The following is a 13,640-nucleotide window of genomic DNA, read 5'->3' as shown; positions in this document are numbered from 1 at the left end:
TTAAAAGTTGAACATTTCATACATTTTTAACTTCAAAATCATTATCAAATTTTAAATTTGATAAATCAAAAATCGAACTTAAAATGCCTATAAAAAAAGTTGTGCTTATTAATTTTAATACATATTTTTCAACTGCTATTTAAGAAATATATAAATATACCTTGTATTGCATTTTGAAGTTCTTTGGCCTAACAAATACAATTTTATTGATATTTAGAGGAAAAAAAAACTAAAAAAATTTCAATTTTAAATTGTCCACAAATAGCTCAAAACAACTCAAAATATTTTGAAAATCTTATCATGTATAGTAATTGATAAAATAATTAGTCAAATTTTCATGTACCTTTCTACAGTTATTGATTTTTGAATTACAACAAAATAACAAAATCGCAACATGAGAATTCGAGTGAATATCCAACTTCAAACGCTCATAAAAATTTAATTTTACTTATAGACATTTTTTTTTTGAGTTTTTTTTTGAAAGTTAGATAACCTTATAAAAATCTTGTATTAAATTTTCAAATCTTAGATTTAAAAAAGAAACTTTTTTATGAATTTCCAACTTAAAATAATTTGCATATTTTCGTGATTTTTACGTGTTTTTTCAACATTTGAACATTAAATGCTTATAAAAAAAATTGTGACTGGATTTTTAATATGCTTAAAATATCATTGTAACAATATGTAAAGAGCCTTGTATTTCATTTTCAAGCTTTTTTACCCAACAAATAAAATTTTATTGACATTCAAAGAAATAAAAACTAAAAATATGGAAAACTGTAAATGTCCGTATACAATTTAAAACACATCAAAATATTTTGAAAATTTTATCTAAGTAATATTATATAAGTTACACCAAAAACTAAAATCAATTTTGTCAAAAACCAAGTTTGCGTAAAAATGTCCGTTTTTTTTTTTGTTTATCCCGGCACATTCGAAAATTACTGGGAATTTTAAATTTTGACCTTCCCAATGCACCAACTATATTTACTTTCCCATCGAACAAGATACTGAAGTTGAAATTCAAAGCATTATTTCGACTACCTATTGTGTACACAGACACAAATGAAAAAAAAAATGAAAAACAAGTCATTGTAATAGCAATACATTCATCCCTCAGAATCTAAAACAAGTCTATATTCTATATTTGTCCAATCTGTGCAAATATTTAAATTTCTATAACTATTATTATTATTACCTAGGGTTGTACTGGTCTGTGGTTTTGACGTTTGACTGCAAGGTAGGCCCTCTAATATTAATCGAATTTATTAAATATTTTTCAATTTATTAATGGTAGTTTTCCGAGCCGAGCCGATTAAAAGCTCCTGGCAAAACAAAAATTTGCACCCCCTCAAACAAAAAAAAAGATTAAATGTTAACTTATGAGCATAATCGATGTTTACTTTAAAGCTTAAGAGTTAGGCCCGGTTTTTCAATCACCCAACTATTCGTTAAATTACTATTCGTTGAATAAACCTATTCAGCAAATAAACTTCCAAATAAAACAAAAAATTATGACAACTGTTTTTCAATTTAAATTTATTATCCGAATAGTTATTCGGAGAATAAAACTAATCAGTAGATGATAATGATAATATGTATTAGGAGTTGTGCATTGTGGAACAAGTTAAAGAGTTCTGATCCATTGTAATTGGTTGAAATATCTCATCAGTGATAATATTATCATTTATCAAAGAAAAATCTGTATATTTTTATTATAAACAATAAACTGTTATATTGCTATTCTAAATTTCTGTATTATTCTGTTATTCATCAATCATCATTATGTCGTCCAATAAAAGGAATAGGGCAACTAACTTTACCTTTGAGGAAAAAGAACTGTTATTAAAATATGCAATTGAAAATAAATCTGTACTGGAAAATAAAGTGTCCAACTCTGTGTCCTGGAAGGACAAAAACCAGTGCTGGTTAAAAATTAGTGAAGCATACAATTCAACCACATCAGGCTGTGTAAGTTCTAAATAAAAATTTAATAATCTTCAATAAATATGAATTAGATATACATTTTTTTATAAATAACAGCCCAGAGATGCTACAAGCTTGAGATTAAAATATGAAGGATTGAAAAGATTATTGAGAGGAAGTAAAAGTAATTTATTTAAGACTGGAGGTGGCCCTCATGAAAATGATTATACTTGCTCAAGTGAATTAGAAAAACAATTATACAACATAATACAATTGTCGGTTGAAGGGTTGCCTTCAAAATTCGATAGTGATGCTGGTCAGTCACTTTTTATTGCCAAAATATTTTTATAATATGTATTATATAATTTAATAATTATTAAATTGACTTTTAAGTAGTTAACATAAGTAATATTGATGAAGAACATGAAGTTGAAAATGAAATAATAGATGAATCTGCCGTTGATATGTTTGCTCAATATGATTTTGTTTTTGATAACAATAATGAAGATCTTTCAACTATTATAGTTGGCCAATCAGATAAAGGTATTTTCATTTCTTATAAAGTTAACTATATTAAATGTTAAATTTTTTTTTATTTGTATGAGTTAAGTGTTATTTCGAAAATTTATGGGAGATGCGTGTTATTGTCATTAGGAGATTCGTGTTGTTATCATTAAATTATATTAGATAAGTGTTATTATTTACCATTAATAATAAAAAAAGATTAATTAATTATTAATATTTTCTTATAAATAAATAATTTACACGTCATGATATTCAATTTTAAAAAACATAACCTTTATTATTATTTATCATAGTAAAAACAGATAAATATAAATTGAACAAAAAATAAAATATCAACTTGTATATTATTAAAATAGAAATTAATAGAAATCAACTTATGAAAAACAAAAACGAAATAATAGAAACCAACTTGTTAAAAATAAAAATAAACAATATTTAAAACTTAAAAAAAATAAATTTATAACTTATTTATGTTAGGAACATTAATTGTCATTTTAATTAAAGGAAATATTAAAAAAAAAAGTTTGAAAATTTTTAAACTTTTGTAGTTTTGCGAGCCTTTAACTGTTGCTCGTGTGGTAAATTATCATAGAAATCATGCACATCTCTTGGCAAAACACCTTTTAGTTTCTGCAAATCATTCCACTTTGAAAGTGTTAGTACATTTCTACTTTGGTATAGGTTTGGTGCTTCTTTGTTGAAATCAATTATTTTTCTGGAACGATTATATTGAGGAATTTCCTGATACTCATCATCAAATTTTAACTTGAAATAAATTTTTTGAGAAATCTGATCATATTTTAATGCCCTAATATCCTTTACTTCTGGGTCTCCTTTTGATTTTCCTGGTCTTATGGATTTATAGAATAAAACATCTTTGTAGTCTTTAAAATCTGAATGAACCATCAAAATTGATTCATACGGACTGGGGTTTTGGCGTGCAGTCTTGGTAAGCTTCAAATAATCTGGAGGTAAATAAATTTCTTTATTTTTTATGACTTTTTCTATCATGCTATGGACACTGTCACAGGGTATCTGTGTATGTCCTTTCATCAAAAACTTTTGTTCAATTGTAATATTATTTTTAATAGCAAACTGGAGTAAAGCGTTTGATAAGACACTATTACGATTCTGGTACCCACATCCATCTGAATAAAGTATTATGTCATTTTGAGCTGTAGAATCTTTAATGCAATTTAGAGTTAAATGTTTAGTTATAAGGGATGCAAAAACAGATGCTTCTAACTCACCCTCTGATTCGTCCCACCAATAGTTTGAGCACTGGTGTTCTGGTGCTAAATTATACACAGTGAAATTATGTACTTTCACTTCATACTGTAGTAAAGTGCACTGGCATTTAATGCTGGGCATAACTTGACTGCCTGTAAGTCCATGGTAAATACATTTTTTTTATATGCATGAGCATCAAGTGTATCTTTAGTAAGCTCTTCTCGGGCTCTGTCTTTTTCTTTAATATGCTGTTGATAGTCATTTTTACTCACCTGATTCACTTTATAACTAGAACATACGTCACATAAGTCTTTCCTTGGTTTAAATATTGATAAATTTCTTTTTTTCATAAATGTAGAAAAAATACTTTTACTTAATGGATTTTTAATGGAGTCTTCAACACATTTTTGTACATAGGCAGAGTATATTTCCATTTTAGAATTAAAAGGCCCTTCAAGGTAAAGTCTGTTTGTTTTCTGTCTACAGTAGTGACTGGGCATCTTGGCTAAACTGTCAAACCATAAATTTAAGTGGTCATATCTCATCAAAACAAACCTTCGAGGAGACATTTCATCTTGGTCTCCATCAACTGCCACTTCATTAGAACCAATGTTTTTCAATTTTTTTTGTGGAAGTCCGTTTACTTGATTGGAGGAATGTAACCAATTTTTTATCATCCACTCATTAAGACCTAATGTATTCTGGAACATGGTCTTGCACACAACAAAGTTAACATCTCTGGATTTCAAATGATATATGTAAGATAAATTTCTTCTACTGCTTTCTCCAGCAGCTGTTGTGTCTTGTTTTTTTACCTGTTTTGATATCATGTTAATACAAAATGTTTTTTTTTCCTCCCAACTACATTTCCAAAAGTCATCGAACATGGTTTTTCTTTCATTTTCTAGGAAACTATTGCAGTGTCGTACCTTTGACTTAATGCAGGATAATGAAGTACAAGCAGGCTTTAATATTCTTTTTTCCCGTTTAGTATCATGGAATACTTTTTTTCCTTCCCTGTGATATCCAACATAACCCTGTCCATGCATTCTTTTTGTTTTAGCTTGTTCTCTTATCCATTCATTTTTGTCTGCGAATAGTCTTCTTTTTCTTTTTCCATTTCTATTAACATTGGTGTCTAAACATGTAAAAATAATATTATTTTATACTTTCTAAACTGAATTTAAAAACATAAATATATTGAGTTAAAAATAATACCTGAGGTAGTCATCATAATATCAGATTTTATATTATCAATATCAATAGTTTGATTAGATAAATCATCAACACCAGCTGCAGTTATAGGATCTAAAAAATAATTTAAAATAAATATAACACCACACATCATAAAAATATAAATATTATAGTTAAAAATAATACCTAAGATAGTCATCATAATATCAGGTTCTATATTATCAATATCAACAGTTTGATTAGATAAATCATCAACACAAGCTTCAATTATAGGATCTAAAAAATAATTTAAAATAAATATAACACCACACATCATAAAAATATAAATATTATAGTTAAAAATAATACCTGAGATAGTCATCATAATATCAGATTCTATATTATCAATATCAACAGTTTGATTAGATAAATCATCAACACCAGCTGCAATTATAGGATCTAAAAAATAATTTAAAATAAATATAACACCACACATCATAAAAATATAAATATTATAGTTAAAAATAATACCTGAGATAGTCATCATAATATCAGATTCTATATTATGAATATCAATAGTTTGATTAGATAAATCATCAACACAAACTGTAATTATAGGATCTAAAAAATAATTTAAAATAAATATAACACCACAAATCATAAAAATATAAATATTATGTTGAGTTAAAAATAATACCTGAGGTAGTCATCATAATATCAGATTCTATATTATCAATATCAATAGTTTGATTAGATAAATCATCAACACAAGTTGCAATTATAGGATCTAAAAAATAATTTAAAATAAATATAACACCACAGGTACGAAGGTATATTATTATTGTACTGTTGATTTACCAAATTCAACATATATTTACATCGGTTCGATTGACAATTAGACCTTTTTTTAGGCATGGTGTACGACAGCTATAATATTATAATAGGAATAATACAGTATTAATCAAACAAGTAAAATATTGTACATTTTTATCAATTAATATTATATTACATTATGTTCCTGTTCTATAATTATTAACCTAATACTTAACAATAATAAATTACTATACTACCTTGCAACAAAATAGTTATACATACCTATTTGATCGAAGTTCTTAATAATAATATTTGAAGAAACGAACAAAAGCTCCGTACACCAACCAACGTCAAACACAATTTAAAAAAACACGAGATAAGTGTTATTCTACACAGAATTAAATACTTGTTATCACTACAAATGAGTTTTTGGAGGGAAAAACACAATAAAATTTTTCAGTCATGAATACAAATTACGCGCCATGATAACAGCTATACAGTGGTACCAATATCTCATTTTCGAAAAAACCTTGAGATAAGAGGTATTAGCACGAGGGTCGCGATATATATGTTACAGTTAAAACCCGAAATCCGTCGAAACTAGTTTTAACTAGTCAAAACTAGTTTCCACAAATCCCTTTAGTCATTTCTGGTTTTAACTAGTTAAAACTAGAATTTACTAAGACCTATAAAATATATTGGTGAAAACTAGAATTATCTAGTTAAAATCCTTAATTTTTATATTGATAGGTTAAACTAGTTTTAACTAGGGAAAAGTAGAAATATAAGTACACATTAGAATAATTATTATAGGAATTTATTATATTATTTATTTTGACAGGACAAACTATTGTGGCATTTAGAATTGCATAGTATTTTATTTTTTCTACATAAACAGCGATTTGTTCCGCAGGACGTTTTACATGTGCATCTTACAAAGCCTTGCCCCGACCCCGTCGATGCTTTTGTTGCGGCTGCACGGAGGGAAATATGATTGTTTGGAACTTGATTCTCTGTGATGAATTTTTCTTCGCATGTTATAAATTCAGATCTGAAACAATTTTTACTGATTAGTAACTATTTACTAATTATATTTTATTTGGTGTATGAAAATGTGATAATGGACGTACCTACAATAAAGTTTTTCTAGAATTCCATCCTTACTTCCGATTCTGTATAGATCGTGCTCTGTTTTTTCTAACACCACTCCGATGAGATTAGGATGATCTGTTTTGCCTTTGTCAACATCTGGAATGCGGATTACTACGTTGACACCAACATCAACGGCGGGAAATTTTTTTTCTGATCGAGTCATCATTCGGGCTGCCTGTTTTTCCAAATTTTCATGAGCTTCTTTTCTAATTGCACCTATAAAAGAGGTATCTGAAACATATCAAAGAAATAAACCGTGTTTATGTATTTATTAGATTTGTTGGTTACAGTATGAGCTATTTATACTTAACTATGAAAGTTGATTTTTTTTACAATTTTTCTAACTGAAAAATAATTTAAAAGTTATCGAAAAATGTTTATGGTTTTTAAATTATAAAATATGTAAATAAAAAATGCATTTTAACCGCAATATAGTGTCGATAAATAAATGTCTAAAATATTAATGTCTAAAAAAATAATAAAAATGTTTACCTGCAGCTTCCTGCTCAATCTTATTTTCACTTCCAGTTTCAGTACATATAAGATTTTCCAGTTCATCCTCGACGTTTATAGTAGCAATCAAATCATTGGGGAGGTTAGAGGTTACGAGCCCCACTCTTGGATCAACCCCAAACATTGCTTTATAGGGCGTCATATTTATCCCGGCGTGGTGTGCTCTATTTTTCATAAATTGTACGAACTTTAATCCGATAGACCAATTAGTGGATTTATTGTCTGTCATCCAAGAAGCGAGCATTCGTTCCACGTCTTGGTTGGCTCGCTCTACGGAGCCTTGGCTTTGTGAATGCCTAGGTTTCCCGTGCACGATTTTTAACTCTGGCCATAGCCCTGTCAGCTCTGTAATCACACTGTTAACAAATTCTCTCCCATTGTCTGAATGAAGAAGAACCGGAGCACCAAATGTTAAAAAAATGTCTAATAAATGGCTTGCAACTTCTTCTGCACGCTTGGTCTGCAAGGGGCGGAGCAGAACGAATTTTGTCAGATGATCTTGATAATTAAGTATAAACTTAAACTGTGCATCAGGTTGTGACTGCATGTCTATCAAATCTATTTGACATCTACTATTTAATTCAGTGTGCAAAATTGGTTTCGAAACGAGTCCTTTCTTTCCTAGTTTTTTCTTTTTCTGGCACGTTTCACAGAGAGACAAAAAAATATTTATCATGTCAGTGGTAATGTTGGCGTACTTTCTTGAAGTTTCAACCTTCAGACGATCTCTCCCTCCATGCCCTACAGCGATATGTGACAAATCAATGACATCAAAAATGTCTTCCATCGGCAAATAATATTTGACTGGCTCTCCGCGGGTTACCAGCTTTTTTGTATCGCCAAATTCCAAAACATTGAATCGCTTGATCCTTCTATATTGAGCAGAGGTTTTTTTAGTGGCTGATATCGCATCCTCAACCTCTTTTAGAAGCGAATCATAAGCATCTTTAATAATGATATTATAATGATTGTCTTTTTTTCCTTCCACCGATTCCATAAGCTTCTTAAAAAACCGTTCTCGGGTACTCATTTCTCTTTCAGTTTCCAACATGATACCAAAGTATACAGTGACGTTAGGACAATTTTCAAAACCGGCGAATGTCAACAAGAGCGAAAAAACAACTTAGAACGGGCAATTCACGACAAAAACACGTAGGTACAACGACTACGACGAACACAATCGCACTGGCGAAACACAGCCGACGATATAAGCTGACCTTCAGATCAATATCGTATTATTATTAATATTATTGTAGGTATAATCTGTCGAAGTTATATCGTATCTAAGTGTTGGACGACTAGTTATCTTAATTGATTTGATAGTCGACCGGTCAAACAATTATCGAGCAATATTTATAGATCGTCTGTGGTCGCGTGAGTTTTATGTAGTACGAGTTTAAATACAATATAATATTATTCTATACTAAATAAATAATATAATAAATTCCTATAATAATTATTCTAATGTGTACTTATATTTCTACTTTTCCCTAGTTAAAACTAGTTTAACCTATCAATATAAAAATTAAGGATTTTAACTAGATAATTCTAGTTTTCACCAATATATTTTATAGGTCTTAGTAAATTCTAGTTTTAACTAGTTAAAACCAGAAATGACTAAAGGGATTTGTGGAAACTAGTTTTGACTAGTTAAAACTAGTTTCGACGGATTTCGGGTTTTAACTGTAACATATATAACTATATTCAAGATTATAAACTTTTTTAGATATCTTATGAATATCAGAGACAATTTATTCTGTATGTATCATTAACAAGATATCCAACGAATATTCTTAACAAATAAGATTTTTGATATACTATTTCTTATATTAAATAGATACATTGTAGATATGTTATTCAAGATAAACTTTTTTAAATATCATATAAATATTAGTAACAATATGTTCTATATGTATCGTTAACATGATATCTAATATATAATATAAAGAAATCAGATTTTTGATATATTATTTCTGATATTAAATAGATAAATTATAAATATGTGATATAAAATAAACATTTTTAGATATCATATAAATATCAATTATAATATGTACACCAAATATCGTGCTGAAAATATCTAATGTATATTGCACACAAATTACTTTTTTGATATTAGAATCTTGATATAGTAAAGTTATGTAACGAATATATAAACACATACATTGATTTTCAGTTATCTTTAAGACATTGTAAGTATATTACCTAACGAATGTAGAAAAAATGATATAAACTGAATATCAAATATATATCAATATATCACATTTGCTATATGGGTGGCGGTTGTTTTCGTACAAATTGCACGGCAAGAGTCACACGGTCGTCAGACTTCCTGTCCACCCGGAGGGTCGTCAGAACGTGTACTTTGCGCCGGGCCAAGCAGAAGAACGGCTACAGAACCAAGCTGTGCGTAGTACGAAACTCACGCAGTTCTTCGCGCTCAACACAACAGACGTGAATGCTCGACAATACTTGTACCAAGAAATACCGACGCATTACACCTGGCAGATGCCACGTAATCAAGAAAACGTACTCGTAAGAAATGTCACCCAATGGTTGCCGCGGCGGATTCGGATGGCAAACGTTACGTTGGCTCGGATGTACATAGTAAACCCACTGGACCGGGACCGTTTCCACCTGAGATTGCTACTTCTGAACCGAAGAGGCCCGAAGTCCTTTCAAGACATAAGGACGGTGGACGGGGTCGTTCACGAAACATTCACGGCGGCTGCCGTTGCACTCGGATTATTGGAAGACGACCGAGCGTGGCGGGATTGCTTGACGGAATCGGCGACGTTGGACACACCGCGGCAGCTGCGGTATCTGTTCGTCACTATACTGGTGTTCTGCGAGCCCTCAAACCCGCTGGCGTTGTACGAGGCGAACGAAGCAAACATGATGGAGGACTTCAACCGCCGTCTCCAAGACGTCGACCGCGCGAGGGCCGCGTGTCTGGCGGCCATCGAGGATCTACTTCGTGTACACCGGAAATCGCCGGGCGACTACGGTCTGCCCCTCGCCGACCCCCGTCTACTGGAACCGCTGCAGGACGACGCGCTGTTCCGGGCAATAGACGCGGCGGCACGGTGGGCCCCACAAGTAGACGCCTTGAACGCCGAACAGCGAACGGTGTACGACCGCGTGATGGCGGCCGTCGACGACCAACGCGAGGTGGCGAAAACTTTCTTCGTCGACGGACCCGGGGGTACCGGAAAAACGACGCTGTACGGATGCCTGATATGGGCGCTTCGGCACCGACCTCCGCAGCGGGAGGTGTTGTGCGTGGCGTTCACCGGTATCGCCGCGTCGCTCATGGACGGCGGCATGACCGTACACTCGACGTTCGGACTGCCTTTCGGCACGCTGACCAAAGACTCGACGTCCAGCGTCACCATGCAGTCCGAGCGAGCGCAGAAGATACGCAACGCGGCGCTCATCGTCTGGGACGAAGCCCCAATGTCGCCGGGACTGCAACTGACGGTGGTGGACCGCCTGCTCAGGGACGTCATGGCATCGGAATTACCGTTCGGCGGTAAAACCATGCTGTTCGCCGGCGACTTCAGGCAGATATTGCCCGTGGTCCGGAGAGGGACGAGAGCCGAGATCGTCATGTCGTCGATCAAGGAAAACGGTCTTTGGCGCGTCATGGAGCGCTTCAATCTGGTCCAGAACATGCGCGCGGACCACGACGCGGACTTTGCGACTTGGTTGCTTGAGCTCGGCAACGGCCGACTGCCCGCGGTTGACGGCGTTCCGAACACCGTGCAAATCCCGCGGCAAATGGTATGCGACGTTGATGATTTGATCGATTTCGTGTACCCGCAGCAAATGTCGTTGGCCAACGTCGACGAATTCGCTCGGAGAATCGTTGTGTGTCCCACCAACGAAGACTGTAGAGGTGTCAACTAGGACGTGCTGGAGCGCGTCGACGGTGCTCAGATGAGCTACACCGCCGTCGACACCATGATGGCGGACGATCCCGACGAAGTGGCCAATTTTCCCACGGGGTTCCTCAACAGCTTGGAACCGGACGGCCTGCCGCCGTACCGGCTGACGTTGAAGGTGGGGTGCATCGTGATGTTGCTCAGAAATCTCGATCCGAGGAGACGACTGTGCAACGGTACGAGGTTGGTGGTCACCGAACTGCGGCGTCACAATTTCAAGGCTAGGATTTTGGGCGGTGAAGCACAGGACGACGACATCGTCGTGCCCAAGATACCGCTCACGTCCAGCGGTGAGGACGACCTGCCCATCTTACTGCGGCGCCTTCAATTCCCGGTGAGATTGTCGTTCGCCATGACCATCAACAAGTCGCAGGGTCAGACGTTCGACCGTGTAGGTTTGTTACTGACGTCGCCTGTGTTCACGCACGGGCAACTGTACGTAGCGTTTTCGAGGGTGAGAAACGCACAGTCCGTGAGAGTCGGCATGTACGCCGATGACAGCGGCCGATTCGTCACCAAGAACATTGTGTACAGGGAAGTTCTGTAATGCATTATGTGTTGACAATGGTAAGTGTAAGTCTAGCGGACGCTCGATAATCAAGGTTGGGTGATGCTCAATGATCAAGTCTAGGTGACGCTCAATGATAAAGTCTAGGTGTCGCGTTCGGCTCTTAACAAAAATAAATTTCTTATAATTAAAGTTAAGGGTGCCTTCACGGCAAGGCGTTAGTTCAATATAAATATTTTACTAACGACCTTATAATAATAAAGAAGATATTAAAATAGATAACCCGAGCAATTAATATATTTAATGATTGATTTTATTGTAATGATAAGTAATGGTAGGTAATGAAATAATGATAATAATATGGTTCAAGAATAATACAGCTTAAATAATATAATATATAAATGTGAGATGCCTATTTGGCATCCACTAGGTAATAACAATGTAATAGAATGCTTGATTAGCACCTAAACATAATAATAATTGAATATCAAATATTTAATAATTGAATACTACAGCTCGTCAGCTGGTTACCTGGAGAACTGGTGTCCGTTAGCGGCTTCGAACCAAACGCTACCGTCTCAGGATGCGCACATTTTCACAATAAAAATACAATATTATAATAATTAAATGTGCAGCAACCCGAGAACGTACGACTAACGAGCCACCTGTTCAAACGAATAAATCACTGAACACATGTAATTGACAACGACACAAAATTCACGTGCTTCTGCAAGTATCTCGTGGTACGCCCTGAATAGGGGAATAATATTAGTGGTTGAATGAAAACAAATTAATGAACGATACTTACAGAAGGCAATTCACAGGAAACGAGCACAAAACGAATGAATAACGAAAACGAATGTATTAATGAATGAATAACGAAACCGAATGTATTAATGAATGAATAACGAAACCGAATGTATTAATGAGTGAATAACGAAACCTGGCTAAGTTTCGACCGCGCAGCTCGACAGACGAGAAGAGAGAAAAAAGAAAAACGAATGTATTTTAATTGAATATGAGGTTTTTACGAAAACGAATGAATATTTGAATGACCAATGAAAAAACGCATAACTCACAAAAATGCGATCAGTACCACCTTAAACATTTAATACGACGAAATATAGACTTTCGGTGGCACTGAAAGCGGTACACAACTTTATGAATAACGAAAAACATTGAAAAAATACACGAAAAAATAATATGAGACTATAACCGTTGGAATACGCACATTGCCCACTATCAGTAAGATAACACAATGTCACAATCTGACAGTGGGACAAAGCGCGCACTCCCCGATCCGTTGTCGTGAATCACACACACACATGCGCACACCAGACAGCCAGCTGATTTGCTGTTGGCGCGGAAACGAAGACATTTAATTTGTTTGCGGAGCGAACACTTGGTGACACTCGATGTTCAAGTCTAGGTGACGCTCGATGATCAAGTCTAGGTGACGCTCAATGATCCAAGTCTAGGTGATGATAGATTATCAAGTCTAGGTGACACTTGATGTTCAAGTCTAAGTGATGATAGATTATCAAGTCTAGGTGACGCTAGATTATCAAGTCTAGGTGACGCTCGATGATCAAGTCTAGGTGACGCTCAATGATCAAGTCTAGCGTCACACCAGATGTTCAAGTCTAGGTAACGCTCGATGATCAAGTCTAGGTGACGCTCAATGATCAAGTCTAGCGTCACACCAGATGTTCAAGTCTAGGTGATGTGGAGAGAAAGTTTGACAACCTCCATGTGGTCTCTCTGGATGCGAATACTCAAAGGTGTATTCGTAACTAATGTCAAACGGTTTGTTAGGATTTTATAATATTGTACAGTCACACATACATTTGTCAATA

General features: G+C 34.3%; 3 protein-coding genes across 3 annotated transcripts; 2 read left to right on the top strand and 1 right to left on the bottom strand.

Annotated features, from left to right (window-relative positions):
- Positions 1 to 6,257: 6,257 nt before the first annotated feature.
- Positions 6,258 to 9,000, bottom strand: LOC132953205 (KRAB-A domain-containing protein 2-like). Its single transcript, XM_061025727.1, has 3 exons — positions 7,312 to 9,000; positions 6,798 to 7,050; positions 6,258 to 6,718 (listed from the first exon to the last, which is right to left on the bottom strand). Exons 1-3 carry the CDS (start codon positions 8,381 to 8,383, stop codon positions 6,493 to 6,495), a joined length of 1,551 nt encoding a protein of 516 aa, XP_060881710.1. The 5' UTR covers positions 8,384 to 9,000; the 3' UTR covers positions 6,258 to 6,492.
- Positions 9,001 to 9,906: 906 nt separating this feature from the next.
- Positions 9,907 to 11,241, top strand: LOC132953172 (ATP-dependent DNA helicase PIF1-like). Its single transcript, XM_061025701.1, has one exon. It carries the CDS (start codon positions 9,907 to 9,909, stop codon positions 11,239 to 11,241), a length of 1,335 nt encoding a protein of 444 aa, XP_060881684.1.
- A 30-nt stretch (positions 11,242 to 11,271) lies between these two features.
- On the top strand, positions 11,272 to 11,823 carry LOC132953171 (ATP-dependent DNA helicase pif1-like). Its single transcript, XM_061025700.1, has one exon. It carries the CDS (start codon positions 11,272 to 11,274, stop codon positions 11,821 to 11,823), a length of 552 nt encoding a protein of 183 aa, XP_060881683.1.
- The last annotated feature ends 1,817 nt before the right edge of the window (positions 11,824 to 13,640 follow it).

Source organism: Metopolophium dirhodum, unplaced genomic scaffold (assembly GCF_019925205.1).
Source record: "Metopolophium dirhodum isolate CAU unplaced genomic scaffold, ASM1992520v1 scaffold1, whole genome shotgun sequence".
NCBI classification, from domain to species: domain Eukaryota; kingdom Metazoa; phylum Arthropoda; class Insecta; order Hemiptera; family Aphididae; genus Metopolophium; species Metopolophium dirhodum.
Note: the sequence above shows the minus strand (reverse complement) of the source record. Positions and strands in the feature narration are given on the sequence as shown.

Excerpts from the sequence above, each read along its gene's own strand:
- LOC132953205 (XM_061025727.1), bottom strand. The coding sequence starts at position 8,383 with ATGTTGGAAACTGAAAGAGAAATGAGTACCCGAGAACGGTTTTTTAAG. Across the intron at positions 7,051-7,311 it reads GATTGAGCAGGAAGCTGCAG|ATACCTCTTTTATAGGTGCA; the intron begins GTAAACATTTTT and ends GATATGTTTCAG. Across the intron at positions 6,719-6,797 it reads CTAGAAAAACTTTATTGTAG|ATCTGAATTTATAACATGCG; the intron begins GTACGTCCATTA and ends AAATTGTTTCAG.
- LOC132953172 (XM_061025701.1), top strand. The coding sequence starts at position 9,907 with ATGGCAAACGTTACGTTGGCTCGGATGTACATAGTAAACCCACTGGAC.
- LOC132953171 (XM_061025700.1), top strand. The coding sequence starts at position 11,272 with ATGAGCTACACCGCCGTCGACACCATGATGGCGGACGATCCCGACGAA.